The 14,230-nt window shown below is 39.8% G+C and overlaps 1 protein-coding gene across 1 annotated transcript in view; it reads left to right on the top strand.

Annotated features, from left to right (window-relative positions):
* lrrfip1a (leucine rich repeat (in FLII) interacting protein 1a) overlaps positions 1–14,230 on the top strand; it is a 56,362-nt gene that overhangs the window by 21,627 nt on the left and 20,505 nt on the right. The window contains exons 2-7 of the mRNA XM_062431334.1: positions 3,538–3,624; positions 9,841–9,858; positions 10,011–10,082; positions 11,489–11,530; positions 12,418–12,468; positions 12,650–12,679. Coding sequence (XP_062287318.1) covers positions 3,538–3,624; positions 9,841–9,858; positions 10,011–10,082; positions 11,489–11,530; positions 12,418–12,468; positions 12,650–12,679 — 300 coding nt within the window. The remainder of the gene's footprint in view (positions 1–3,537; positions 3,625–9,840; positions 9,859–10,010; positions 10,083–11,488; positions 11,531–12,417; positions 12,469–12,649; positions 12,680–14,230) is intronic.

Below are 14,230 nucleotides of genomic sequence, written 5' to 3'. Positions count from 1 at the left end.
CAGTGAGGCAGGGCAGAAACGCAGGAACAAGGTGACAGTAATTACAATAATTAAATAGCTCAACCTCTTTGAAGATGCCAGCCAGTCAGAGAAAAGAGGATGTATTCTGGTCTATTCTGGTCACTGCTGTCATTCATAGTTCTCCAACTTTTAGAGCCGCAATGAATCATCTTTTTCGTGCTTTGTTGTTGTTTGTTTTTACTGTTGCTGTTGTTGTTGTGTGGACTCCAGGGCGACCAGCGATCGCTGGCGGGAAGCTAAAAGTTTTGACAGTTGAATAAGAAAAATGCAGCTCATTTTGTGGTTTCAAATGTAATCTAATGTTTTATATGTGACGGTCAACTGAATATCTGGTTTTTGGACTGTTGCTTTGACATAAAACAACTGAATACGTCACCTTTGACCAAATAATTAATAATAACAGTCCGACTTGCAACGTTCCTCATATTTTTAGTGTTTGCTTTGACTTGTGAATATTTTCTCAGCTATGTGGTGTTCCTGAAAATGGAGATGACAAACCTGTCAACTCAGTAATAGACCTGGAAATAACTTCACTAAGTAAAGTTGCTGTTGTTGGGCGGAGAGGTTTCAGTTTCCGGACAATGCAGAGAGTGTGAAGTAAGCTTTCTTTCACAGGAAAATCTTATTCACGGTGATATGATTGTCTGAAGGAGCTCACACATGCTGTATTGTGTTGTGTTGAATTGTATGTGGCGCTCCCACCTCACCACCAAGTTAAACAGGGCAGTAAAAGTGTTTTGCTAATCTGTCCTTGAATTAATGTTGGGTTTTTTTGCTCTTTACTCAAACAGTTTTAAGTATGTTAATATCTTCTTATGCAAATGATGTTAAATGGAGGAAGAGTGGAAGCGCTCCGTCTTCCTCAAAGCAAGGTGGTCGTTTTATTGGATGTTTTCAGTTGTATTTGTGCTGCTGGAAACCAAAATACTGAAGTTATGGTCATAGATATTAAGACTTATTGACAGTGAGCCTCAGAGACAACATTAATAAGTGAGAAATATTACTGAATTACTCAGATTGCTGCTTTTCGTGACTTTTTAGTTGAAATATTAACTTTTTTCTATACGTCCTGCTACACACTCACACACATGGTCACAAGCAGGAGATGTTCAGTACACACACAGTTCACTGCAGGGTGAAAAGCGTCTCTACTGATGCAGCAACAAGCCTGCTGTTCTAATATATTAGTGGTCTGTCGCCGGTTTCTCCCCCTCTGAGACATCAAAGTAGAGATTCAAGCAGATGGTCGTCGCATAAATCATCCTGAAGACGTCGCAGCTCGCAGCTTCAATCCTGAGACTATTACTTAGAGTAGAGAAAGTAAGATAGAGGACAACTAAACAGAGACTGCCTTTTAACACCATACCTGCTACAGTGATGGTGATGGCTGCTGAGGTGGTTACGGGTGCAGTAAAGCGCCCAAGTAGGAGTGGAAATTCTTTGGGAATCTCACAGTGTGATTCAATTCAGATTCTTGGCGTCACGATTCACATCAAAACTCTTTTTTTTTTCTCTCTGCTGAGTAAATAGAAAGAGAGGCTCTATTTTTAACCTCTCACTCCTGTGAACTGTGCGCCAGACCATTCACTCCTGTCCACTGCAATAATAAACAAAACCGTCAGTGAAGCTAACTGGTCTTGCGTCTCCTCCCACACACACACACACACACACACACACACACACACACCAGAGCTGTTTGTTAGTCTGCTGGACTTGTTTGTTAGTGTTAGAGTTCACTCTTCCTCTCCACTACTGTTACTCAAAATACTTCACTTGCCTTACAAGGCTATTTATAAGGCTGAATTATAATGCAATGATCATTTTCTCATATTATGCATGTTATTAATAGGGTATTGAGATGTTTTGATGTGCACATGTGCTGTCAACTAGTATTTAAACTGATCAACAGATGAGAGGACCTGCCTGCTTCAGCTGAGGTGACACTGATGGATTGATCAGCTCATAACGTCCACCATTATAAACATTTGGCGTTATACAAATAGGCAAACAGCTGTCAGGCAATCAGGTGTTACCAGAAACTCACCAGACAAGCAGAGGAGAGTAAACGCTGCTGCCAGTCAGTAATCTCTTAATGACATGACATATGTAAACCAATAGTATGTTCAGTGTCAATTAACTTGCCCTTTATCTTGGTTAATCCTTCAGTCCATCAAATGAAAAGTGAAAAGATTGCATTACAAATTCATCAGAGGTCACACTGATGCCTGCAGTTTATGTGTTCTGTCTAAATGACCAGTCAGATATTCACTTCACTGTCTGATATGACTAAGACGAGCAGGAAATTGCTCCATTTGAGCAGCTGAAACTAGAACATGCAGGGAGTGTTCTACTTGAAAGTGATTAAAATGATCACTGGATTATAAAAATAGTCCATTTTCCATCCATGGACTTAATAGATAAGTTATTACAGCTCTAATAAGTTGTAATATAAGACTTTAACATTCACCCACAGGATTTACAACATGGTTGTAGTTACTGTGTAAGTGTAAAATGACTCTTAGGTCTGTAACAGGGAGTGAACTCAGGTAGAGGACAGACAAACCTCTTAGTTTTCTAAAATGCTAAATGTGGAAAAAGAATCTAGAAATGTGCATATTTTAAGGTTGGAAAAAAGTACAAAAATGAATTTTTCACTCATCCGGTGAGAGTTTGGTGTATCTGGAACAGGACATGACAGGCTTGTGTGTCAACAGGGTTAAATGTTGCAGGCCTGTGTGTGTGTGTGAGGGTGAAACTCACTCTTTTCTTTTCTTTGTCTGTTTTCCTGTTGCTTGGTAATGCTGATTGACATTGGGGGGGAAATGCATTAGTGCGATGGAAGGAGGGTTTTCAGTGACCCCGCCTAGAGGCGACCGAGCTGCAGTCGCATACTGTCTACCACAGAGCGAGAGGAAGGAAATGCTTACACACACACACACACACACACGCTGTTACGCACACACACACATACAGTACACGCTCTGAGAGAAATCCTTTTAAGGAAAAGGCCTCGCTCTCGCCCGAGCGCCGAGTGGAGCAAAGGCAATGCCCTCAAATACAGAAATATAAATACATCCACACATTTACACACTGTTGTGGCTGCGTGCCTAAATGGGTTTTAAGATTTTCACAGGATTGCGAGCTGATGAATACAATCCACTACCTCTATTCAGACTTTAATGGACACTTGATCTTCTACGTTTATAGACATCAGTGTGACATACAGCAGTGTACAGTCTGTGAAGGCTTCAAATGAACTGCTGTGATATGAATCTGTTGTTTGATTTGTCTGACAGCTGCAACACTGATGAAAACAGGTCAATTTATTCTCATGAGTTTATATTTACTTTCTAACAATGAGTCACAAAGTTCACAGGAGCCCTGTCGAGGAACTGGACCTCTGCTCAGAGTTTACAGATGTATAAATGTCTACAACAAATGAGTCCAACTATATGTGCTTCTGTCTCACTTCTCCTTTTTTTTTTTCTTCTTTCTTTGTTTCTATTTGCCCTTCAGGCCGAGGCCCGGCTGGCAGCGAAGAGGGCAGCCAGGGCAGAGGCCAGAGAGATCCGCATGAAGGAGCTGGAGAGACAACAGAAAGAGGTATCACTCCCATTGAAATCCATGATACATAAATACACCTTATGCCTAACTCGACATGGAATATTTTCAAATAAAGGAAGTTTTCCGTGTATGAGTTTGTTTTTTGGAAGAGTCACAAAGCTGAAAAATGCATTAGGGGATTTCAGCAGTCCTGTTGGTACTCCTGTTGGACCTGAGGCATTTCCTGTCTACATGGCTTTCTTTACGCTCTTAAGCTGGGACTCTTTGATCTTGTGGGTCAGGGTTCAGAGGTGTAATCAGGGTGGACACCGCGGGGCTGTTGGGGCTTTCTACCAGTACCATGTTGTTGTTGTTGTTGTTGTTGTTGTCTGTGGAAAAGTGCACGACGATCAAGTGTGTCAAAAAATGTACAAATCACATTAACAGGAAATGAACATTTGGGATAAAGGGGACACATAAAAGACTAAACTAAACTTGTTCCACATGCTTTTTTTCCAAGTCCCTTTGTATTAAAATAGTTACTGTACAAGATTATTTTTACATATTTCCTCCAGACATGTTTTAACATAGAAAAAATGTCCTGCTTTAAATAAAAATAGTCCAAAAACCCCTGGTTGATTACCTGCTGAGAAATTCCTAAAATAGCATCCACTCCTTCTTCCTGGTGGAAAAATACAGAATCCTATAAATATGCACATCAATTCATTTCAAACATTTTTAACTTCTGGACACAATATATCTCCTAGTTCACTGTTAAGTCCATCCAGAGTATTTGTGCACAGCAGGCTTCATATCACACTAGTTGAGAAGCTCAATCATCCAACAACAACAAGCAGACCACATGTCTGAGCCCAGCCAGACTTTAAATAAGTGAAGCTCAAGTAGAACTAAGTGAATCTTTGTATTGTGAGGGTTTTTTTGTTTTAGGGCAGAATAAACAAGTTAAATTGGGGTTAAGTGACGTTTCTTACAGTGTGGCTTATCGCTGTGTGGTTTAGTCTGGCAATGAAATGAGACGGAAGTCCTCAGAGGCTCGCTGATTACTCCTTCAAAGGGTTTGAACCCTTTTTCCACTTCATCTCAGGCCAAATTTGGAAAAAAAACGTTTAATTGGACTTCCTCTTAAAATGAAAAAAACAAGAGATTCTGTAGATGAATGTGCCACACTGTTTAAACACCTGCTTTGTCGTTTAACCCTCAAACTTTCACCAGTTCATACAAAACAAAATGCTACACAGATGTTTCCCAACGCATCACAAAACTCACAGTTTGGGTCATATCACAGTTTTAAGTCACAGATTGGATTATTTTACAGACAAATATAACTTTTCTTTCCATTTATTCTGTAAAACACTTAAAGCAAAGAAATGTTTCTCATGGTCTTAAATGAAAACAACATTCAATATTTAGTTGTTAAAATGCAGTATGAGGCATGATACCTTCATCCTTTAAACATGGTAGTACATGTGTCCACATCATTAAAACCTGAAGATCACCTATAAACATGAACACACGTCTTGTCCTGCAGCTTAGCGTGTTGAACGAGCCTCCAAACATAACATTCATTGTGTTAAATGCAACACTAACGTCAGGTAGCAGCTGCATAGCTAAACAGCATGTAAACATACCTGCAAGTGTCTCTTTGGACCCGTTAGATGCTGGTTTGGTTGTTGATAGTGACACAGTGTGGGACTATGACATGCAGCTACAGCAGTTTTAGTTTGTCTGCAATAAGACATTTACTTTTACAATTAATCTGCATTTCACGTGTGCTGAACCGTGGAGGCCGATCAATATAGATCAACTATGTTCAATTATGCAAGCAGCAAAAGTGGGGCAGCTGCTTTTATCTGGTTATTTTTGTGCAGCCTGCCTCTGTAGATAACTATAGTACATACACACAGTAGTATAGCTGCACTAGTAGCATGCGCTGTCTCTATTGGACACCTCTAACTTTTAAGGTCTTAATCAGAAGCAGCAAATAGAAAGAAGTTAAATGTGTATATTTGTATTGAAAAGAAATAAAATGCTAATATGTTGTGCAGAACCAACACATCCAGACTAAAGATACCTTAAAAATGTGTGTTCCCTCGTCCAGCACCTCTCCTGCTGGTGTTGGCAGCAGCAGCAGCAGCACATTCTGCTGTGTGTTGAAACAGGTGCAGATCTGGACAGTCTGTGTGTGTTTGGGCTGCCGGTCAGTGGTGTGTTACTTAAGTTTTTCTTTCTCTAGTTTAGCACCTCTGATCTGCACCATGGGGAGTTGCGCTTTTCACAGCTCCCTATTCTTAGCTTGGCAGTAATCCCATACTCACAAAAAGACTCCTGCTTCTCACCTGTCACAACTCAACTAGTAAAGTTTGCCCAATTTAGGAGCCAAGGCCCCGAAAACGGTATTTCTTGTTGTTTCAAACCAAATAGAATTACACGTCATCTGTTGGCAATGCGAATACAATCGTCAATCACAGGATATGGAATGAGTTGTTGTGATAGCGATTGCTGTAAATTCAATCGAGACACATTTACACACACAATACCATAAAAATAAAGGTAGTTCTTCACATTAAAGCAACAATCCTGTGAATGAAATACTGGCATAAAGCAGCCCTGCCCATTGATTTACAACATTAGCCATTATGTCCTAATATAGAAGCGTCCAAACTATTCCATAAACGTCCATAATGTGGCTGCACGTTTTCATTCCAACCTAGCAGCAGCACACCAGCCTCCACTCATTTAATCAGCTGATCTCAGTCTTCTTCAGACAGCTGATTGGTCGAATCGTGTGTTCTTGATTGGTTGGATCAAAAACCTGCAAAACCCACATTATGGCCCTTTATGGGATAGTTTGGACATGTCTGGCCTAATACCATGAATACATTACATTAGTATACCTACTGTATCTCAGGTAAAAATCATATAGCCAAATTTATGATGATCGACACATTTCCATCCTTTTATGGTATATACCAATTACAGCTGCAGCCATTAGTCCATTTTTTTACAGTTTATTACAAGTTTTGGGGATTTTGGATGTTATTTTGGACAAAACAGGATATTTCAAGATGTTATATTGGTTCTTTTTGTTCTCCATTAATCAATGAATTAGGAAAATAGTCAGCAGATTAATCGATAATTGAAATAATCATTCCAAAACTGGGATAATCAGTATTCCAGCAGCCTTCAATTAATCAGCAATCAAAACACAGGTGTGAGCCCAAACAACAACAATCTACATGTGCGCACACACACATACAAGCGAGTCATACCCACTGGATTAACGCTCATTGTTAAGCTGAGTCTGGGCAGTGTGTTCGTGTGTGTTAATGTGTGTGTGTGTCCTTTAAACCCTTTAGCCGAGTTTCAAAGTAGCTTAGCAGGTTGTGCTCCTTGGTCCAGCCTGCAGTGGAGCAGTCGTTGTTTTGTTGCCGCGAGCGATGGGTCGCCGCTCTCTCAGCCACCTCCGGGTCGTCGACTTTTGGATGTTTTCTCGCACACTGAAGACTGGACTTAATGGTGGATTACTGGCTTTATAGCGGCGAGAACCCTCTAGTCGCTTCTCTTGTTCTGAGCTCGAAACCTCAGCGCTCCGTCCTGCCGTGACCCTGCCTGCATGACTAACCCTGGTCTCACCTGCTGACTGTTGGAGGATGAGACCTTTCCTGGTACCGTGAGGGGCAGCAGGACGGCCGGACGTCGGCTGGCAGGTAGGAGGCTGAGGGCTGCCCTCACCGGGCGCCCAAATACCCCCCCATTTAAAAAGTGGAGCTCGGTGAGTTGAATAGAACAAGAAGAAACATATAAGCTGCTTGTGCAACTTATTCGATGAATGGGCTTATGACGGTGCTTGGCTCACTTACTAATTGAGTGTCCAGACACGTACTGTGGGATAAGTACATAGACAGGATCAGATATATCTATTCTACACTGTGCATTGATACGTCTTGTACCATAATATGCTTTAGTAGTTGTCACAGTTGTCTGTAAAAGTGGAAAATTAGCTTTTTCACTGATGGTACATTTTTTGGCAGGGTGTCAAAGGTCAAAACCGAGAGTGCTGGAAAACCTGAGCTCTTGTAGAGAGCAGTTAGAGCAGTTAGCCGAGGAGATTAAAGGCATTAGAGTTATTTATTTAGGTCGATTTGGTTACTATTAAGGTCTTTTCTTTCAGAGCAATTGGGGTATTTAATGCAGGAATAATGTCAAACGGTGAACTACTTTATTGCTGTTCTTGTGACACGTTTACACAAGTATGACTTTGCTGTTCACAGTCGTCCGGTAGGGGAACGAGTTCTCCGTCACGCCCGAACATTAACGGTGTGAGGATTTTATAAATAAATGTGACCTCTACAACCTTCTTGGAATTAAGGACGGCTGTGTTTTCATGACTGGGCAGCAATAAGAGGTCATCAGTGTGAGGACAGGACCTCTCATTTTTCAACTGAGCCTATAAATTAGTATCGGCGAACTCGCGAGGGGCAACGCCATCGATTATCCAGGAGTGCTGTCGCTGCCGAAGTCATGCAGTGGAGGTGGAGGTCAGCTGCAAATCAATTTCTGAAAGCCAGAATTACAAAGCAGCCAATGCATTTATTGGGCAAGCATACAAGGGAGACAGTGGTAGTAAATCTGGATTAAAGTGCTGGACCGATGGGATGGAAAGTGCAACAGTAATGGTGGTGTTTGTTTTTGGATAAGCTCGTAAAAAAAAGGCAGCAGATTTGAATGTAACAGTAACTGTGTTGAGGTCTCATTAGCAGAAGGAACTGCTGTGAAATACACAACCAAATCTCTCTCCATCTCATTTTAACACCTCCTACGTCCCTCTGGTTCCACTTACTTCTCCATTCCCCAGAATTCACAAAAAATATCGTCTGGTTTCAGAGCATTTTCACACCCATTAATAATAGAAAAGTCCTTCTCTGGAAACCTCTCTAGGTTACTCAAGTTACTCAACTTACTGTAAGCACCTGGCTGGTCCAACACCTGCTTGTCTTTAACCTTCTCTTGGCAGCCGGTTGGTTTTATTTCCATCTTTCTAAAGGTTTTATATCTGTCTGTTTTAATTTTGGTTGCTATGAGTTGTGTTGTTTGATAGGCGTGAAGCTGCTTTCATAGTTTTTTGTCAAATATGTTGAAACACTGGTGTGATAATGCACTTTAAAGGGTACATATCATGCTTTTTGTGAGGCTCTGATGATTATATTCTGTTATAATGTCAGATGTGTATATTAAACATGGTCAAAGTTTTAAAAAACATGAGGTGAACTTGTAATCAACTTATAATCAAGTCAAAAGCCAGGTCTGAATGCTCCGTTTGCCAAGTTACATCTACTTCCTCCTTGTGATGATGTCAGATGGTTGCCAACAAGCGGCCGTCCATTATGTAGTCTGTGTTGTTAAGGTGGTTCTTATTGTCCACTCTCGTGTCTGATCAGATTCAGGCTTGAATATGTACGGATATATTTGAAAAGTTTCCATTTTGAGTAAAAAAAACCAAGAAAAATAAGTAAAATCCAGCCATTATTGTTTGTTTATGTTGCCTCTAGAGTGGCTGGACCAATCAGAACAGACTGGGCTCATTAGGAGGATGAGGATTGTAAAGAGACAGGAGTTAAAAAGGCCTTTTTTGAGACAGAGGCTGAACTGAAGGAGCTGCACAAGGATCCAGTATAAGATAAATGAGTTTATAACCTTAAGTCAAGCTAAGATATTCCAGCTGAGCTCCAGAACATAAATATAGACCTGGAAATGTGCAAGTTATGTCCTCCTTAAAATAAATCTGGACATGGCAAAAAGAAAACATGATTTGGTGGCTGATTCTGGCTGACTTGGCCGAGACGGGTGTTTGTCACACGACTCTGCTGCAGTCATGTGTAGTCAGGCTTGAAAGTGACTCTGTGGCACTGAGCCTTTAAAGAACCATGGGAAAAAAATGCCTGACAGCCCAGTTTCATAAGTCTTAAGGAAAAAACTCCAATGAACTCCCTTGTTTGGGTCACTTACTGTTGGTCCTGACGTGCAGCGTGGGTACTTCACATTCCTGAGAAGCTCATTAGTAGAAAACTGCCTCACTATGTTTTTTTTTCTACATGCTGTCTGCCTTCATCTATCACTCCCTGCAGCTGATTCTTCTTTTTTAAAAGCTTTAATTTCATTTCTGTCTTCAACTCATTTTTTCTCTTTCCCATTTTCATGTTTACCTTCCCATCTTTCTCCTCTTCCCCTCCATCGGTGTTGGTGTTGGTGTTGTAGATCTTTCAGGTGCAGAAGGTAGGCCTCCCTTTTCCTCATTTCCATCTCAGACATTATTTGATTAAAGCAAATAATGAAGAAAACAATGTCAATCTGTTACCTTTCCTCTGTTTTCTCAACTTTTTTCTTTGTTTTTTTTTCCCTTGCCCACACATCGAATCTCTTCTTAGAAATATTATGGCTTGAACACCAAAGTAGACGACCGAGCGGACAGCAAATGGGGAGATATTGAACAATGGATGGTACAGTTTCTGTTGCTGTGATAACAATAACAACACTAAAAAAAAACAAAAAACGTCCTTTTGACTAAATACTGTGCATGTGCGGTTTCTCTCCGTCCATATTCCTGTTTGCGAGAGGCTTTCACAGTTTATCGAGTGTGTGCTTTTGAATTCCAGATAAATCCTGTTAAGCCTTTTTAGAAAATGACGGATTATGATGAATCAAAGCTTGACCATTAATGATAATCCACTTATTCAAAGGAGCAGGGTGCCCTGTCTGGCTTTGTATCAGCATGACCATCTGCCCCATTAGTGTTACCACTGCATGGGATTTACTGGGCTGAATTTCCCAGTTTAGTCCCAGTTTAGTTTGAATTGCTTAAGATCCTGCAAGAGGTTTAAACTATGCAATGAATATTATCAGTGTGCGTGACTTTAAATTCTACTAACCAGGGTGTTGTTTGACTTGTGCAGTGATGAGATAATATGCTTTGATTTGAGGTGATAACAAGCAACAGTCATTCGTAGCATATGTTGAAGCTAACTACGTAAGTTTGTGCTACATGCATGTTTCGGTGTATTATTGATTTAAATCTTAATGTTTTAAGAACAAGAGCATGGCTGATTCTGTGAGTGAGTGTCCTTCAACTACAAGCCTTGGAAAAAAAATGGAAACTAGATATGTGAGTTCATATGTTTAATAACGATTTGTACAATTGTGTTCATATTAACCAAAAAGCAAAGGTTGTTTTTTGTATCGTGAAGCTCAAACTCATCTTCCTCATGTGGTGTCCAGTCACGTTTTCATTCCCACCAAATATCATCATGTGTAAATATGTAAATGTTTGAGTATCGTGGCCAAAATATCCCAATATATCTGAATATCATGATCCCAAAATGAAATGAAATGAAACAATTGTTCAGTTCATCCTGTTGAACTGTACACCACTGAACCAGTAGGAAGACTAAACTGCATGGCTGATTCTGTGAATGAATGTCCTTCAACTTCAAGCCTTGGAACAAAAGGAAACTAGATATTACGTCAGTTCCTTTGTTTAATAATTCTGCATAAATGTGTTCAAATTAACCCAAAAGCAGATATCGTGAGGCTCAAACTCTTCCTCACATGGTGTCCAGTCACGTTTTCATTCCTACCAAATATCACAATCTGATTTCATGTGTAAATATGTAAATGTTTGAGTATCTTAGTAGCTAAAATATCACAAAATATCTGAATATCATGATCCCATGCAACAAATGTTCAGTTACTTTAAAAACCTCCTCATGGACTCTACACCATCAGACCTTTGGGAAGACTAAAGTCATTGTGTACCTTCGTCATCCTTCTGTCTCATTGATCTTTGACATCTTTCCTCCTTTCATCTTCCATCTTCACCGCTCCCTCCTCCCTTCTTCACCTCCTCCAGGAGGACAGTGAGAGATACTCACGCCCTTCACGCACACAAACGGTTTGTATCCCTACCTCTGTTTTTCATTCCTTCCTCATGCCTTTCCTTCTGTTATCTTCTCCTCCGCTCCGCCCCTCCCTTTTTCTTTGAGAGGGGTAACATGGAAACCATCAATCCTGACTGAAGACAGCAGGGAGTAATTCAGTGTACTGTGTTGGCTTCAGGGTTTACATTTAGAAATGTGTGAGCACAAATAATGTGGCCACAAATTCTCTCCCTGCGGTCAGGTGAGGAGAAGACTTTATTTAGAACAGAAAAGGGGCTTTTATGAGTTTATTTTACCACATTTTAGTAAGACACTTTATTCTTTTCTGAGCTGAACTTCAACTTTAATAGACTGTTGATGCATTTGACTGTTAATGCAAACTCAAAACTTACTCCGAGTTTACTGATAATGTTTATTTCCACCTCATTAATCTCATCTCAACAACAACAGGCAAGGAATTTAAGGTGAAACTGGAGCTTAATGAACCGGTTACTGTACTGATTGACTGAATTAGTGCTTTGGAAATATACTTAATGCTAAATGTATTATATCACCTGTTCAAAGTCATTTCAGCCCCTGTTTTCACCTGGCGTTAATTATTGACCAGTCTAAGCCAACCAGCATACCACATGACTAGTTTTTGAATACCAGCTTTAATGTGAGAACAAACAGCATCACAAAGTACTGCAGAAAATCATTATAACTTGGAGATGAGGAGTTTTATTATTGCACAAGAGAATTTCTTTTTTTTGTTGTTTCAAATGCATAAAAACACAAATCTGATGAAATCTTAAACAGAAACACTGTTAATCCCTGCCCTAATGTTGCTGCCATTGTTTCCATTAATCATACATGTGTGAGTGTCATCAATCCTAATCATCCATTTCCATCTCTCACGCAGCTCTCAGACGAAGATGAGCGGATGTCAGTTGGAAGCCGGGGCAGTGTCAGGGTCAGTATCAAAAATCCAAAAAAATCTCTCCTTTTCTTTTATTCTTCTAAATTGCTTATTTCTTGATACACAAAGACGAACTTTGTCGTCTTGAAGCTTTTGTGTAGAGACAGTGTGTGTCTAACCTTGGTGATGTCAGTGTTGGTAGCACTTCCCTGATGTTGTCGTGTCTTTTGCACAGTCGGACTTTGATGCCGCCTATGGTGGAGGGGTAAGGGTTCATACTCCTGACAAACACAGTGGAAGTGTGCGTGCGTGTGTGTGTGTGTGAAGATTTGTTGTGTTGTTGGACTAACAGCTGGTTTGGAGCATGAAGTAAATTATTCCTCATTCCTGTAACCAGATTAGATCATCTTTTATTATTCAAAGCATGATTGTTCGTGTGCTCAAATTTTCATCCAATGATTTAATTAAATAGATTTTTTGAATCTGTCGTCTGTTAAATGGATGTTTGTGAGCTTAGAGGAACATTTATGATACATTTATTGACTTAATTGAATTGTTGCTGTACTGTATGAAGGAATGAAGGAAAGATGATTAAAGTTCCTCCTTCCTGCTTTGACATTTTTGGGTTGATGAAAGTTGACAATCGTGACAGAAATGTGATCAAATCTTTGGCAACCAAACACAACCTGAGGCAAAAATTTGACAGTGACAGAAATTTAAGACCAATTTATCACAATGTAACCGCTGCTATGACCCGCGTCTGCAAACAAACCAATCAGAGTATAAGAATAAAGTTTAGGGGGGTAAAAAAAAGGACAAAGTAAAACATTTGTTATTGTCAACAAATCTCATGTTTGGAGCCAAACCCAACCATAACTCATCTTCTTAAAAAGTAGGCCTGATGTATCTTATTCCTCTGTGTCATAGACCGCCATTGTTGTCCGAAACCTATTAAAAACACATCAGTGATCCACATCGCTGCTCTGAGAGACAAGTTCCTTCACCACAAAGATTATGGTTTGGGGACTTGGTGGTATAGCCCTTACACAGAACTACTCTCTGGAGACTGAAAATATGATCGCTGCTTTTCATTCTCAGAGTCATTTTTAAACTAATGTAAGAGGAGATTTATTTTTGTGAAGAATTGTTTTGAATGTTATCTTATTTTGATATTGGTTGGATGTTTAACATGATTAATTACTTTATATTTTTATATAAATGTGGAACTACTTCACATTAGCTCGTCTGTAGTGTTTTGGGATAGTTCATATTGGGGCGGAGTGATACGCCACACAGTGAAGTCATGTATTAAGTTTGTTGTCTGTGTTCTGGCGGATCTACTTTTCCTCTGAACAGACTTTAAAAATACACAAGTCACTCTCTGAAGAAGCTGTCTCCATGCTGTTTCTAACGCACGACACCATGTAGATATAATAAAGGTAACGCTAACATACACCAGCATTACACTACAGTGACCGACTGTAATCTTCAGGGTAAAGGAACATGTCATCCAGTGCAGCTGTGTGGCTTATTGATGTGTTTTTAATAGTTTTTGGTTTACAGCACAGAGGAATAAAAATATATCAAACTTTGGATACACACATAATACATACAAGTAAATCAGAATCAGTTTTATTGTCACTTCCATAATACACACTCCTCATATAAGCAAAATGAGGTTCTCGGCAGATCAGACACATGAAAAGAAAAGACATATTTAACACCTTTAAAAACATAAAATCATAAAAACGAGCACTTTTTAAGGTAAAGTGCTGATGCAATAAGCAATAGCAGCATATGTATCAGTCTATTAAAA

This window comes from Scomber scombrus, chromosome 13 (genome assembly GCF_963691925.1).
Source record: "Scomber scombrus chromosome 13, fScoSco1.1, whole genome shotgun sequence".
NCBI classification, from domain to species: Eukaryota; Metazoa; Chordata; class Actinopteri; order Scombriformes; family Scombridae; genus Scomber; species Scomber scombrus.
This window is presented reverse-complemented; position numbering and strand designations above follow the sequence as displayed.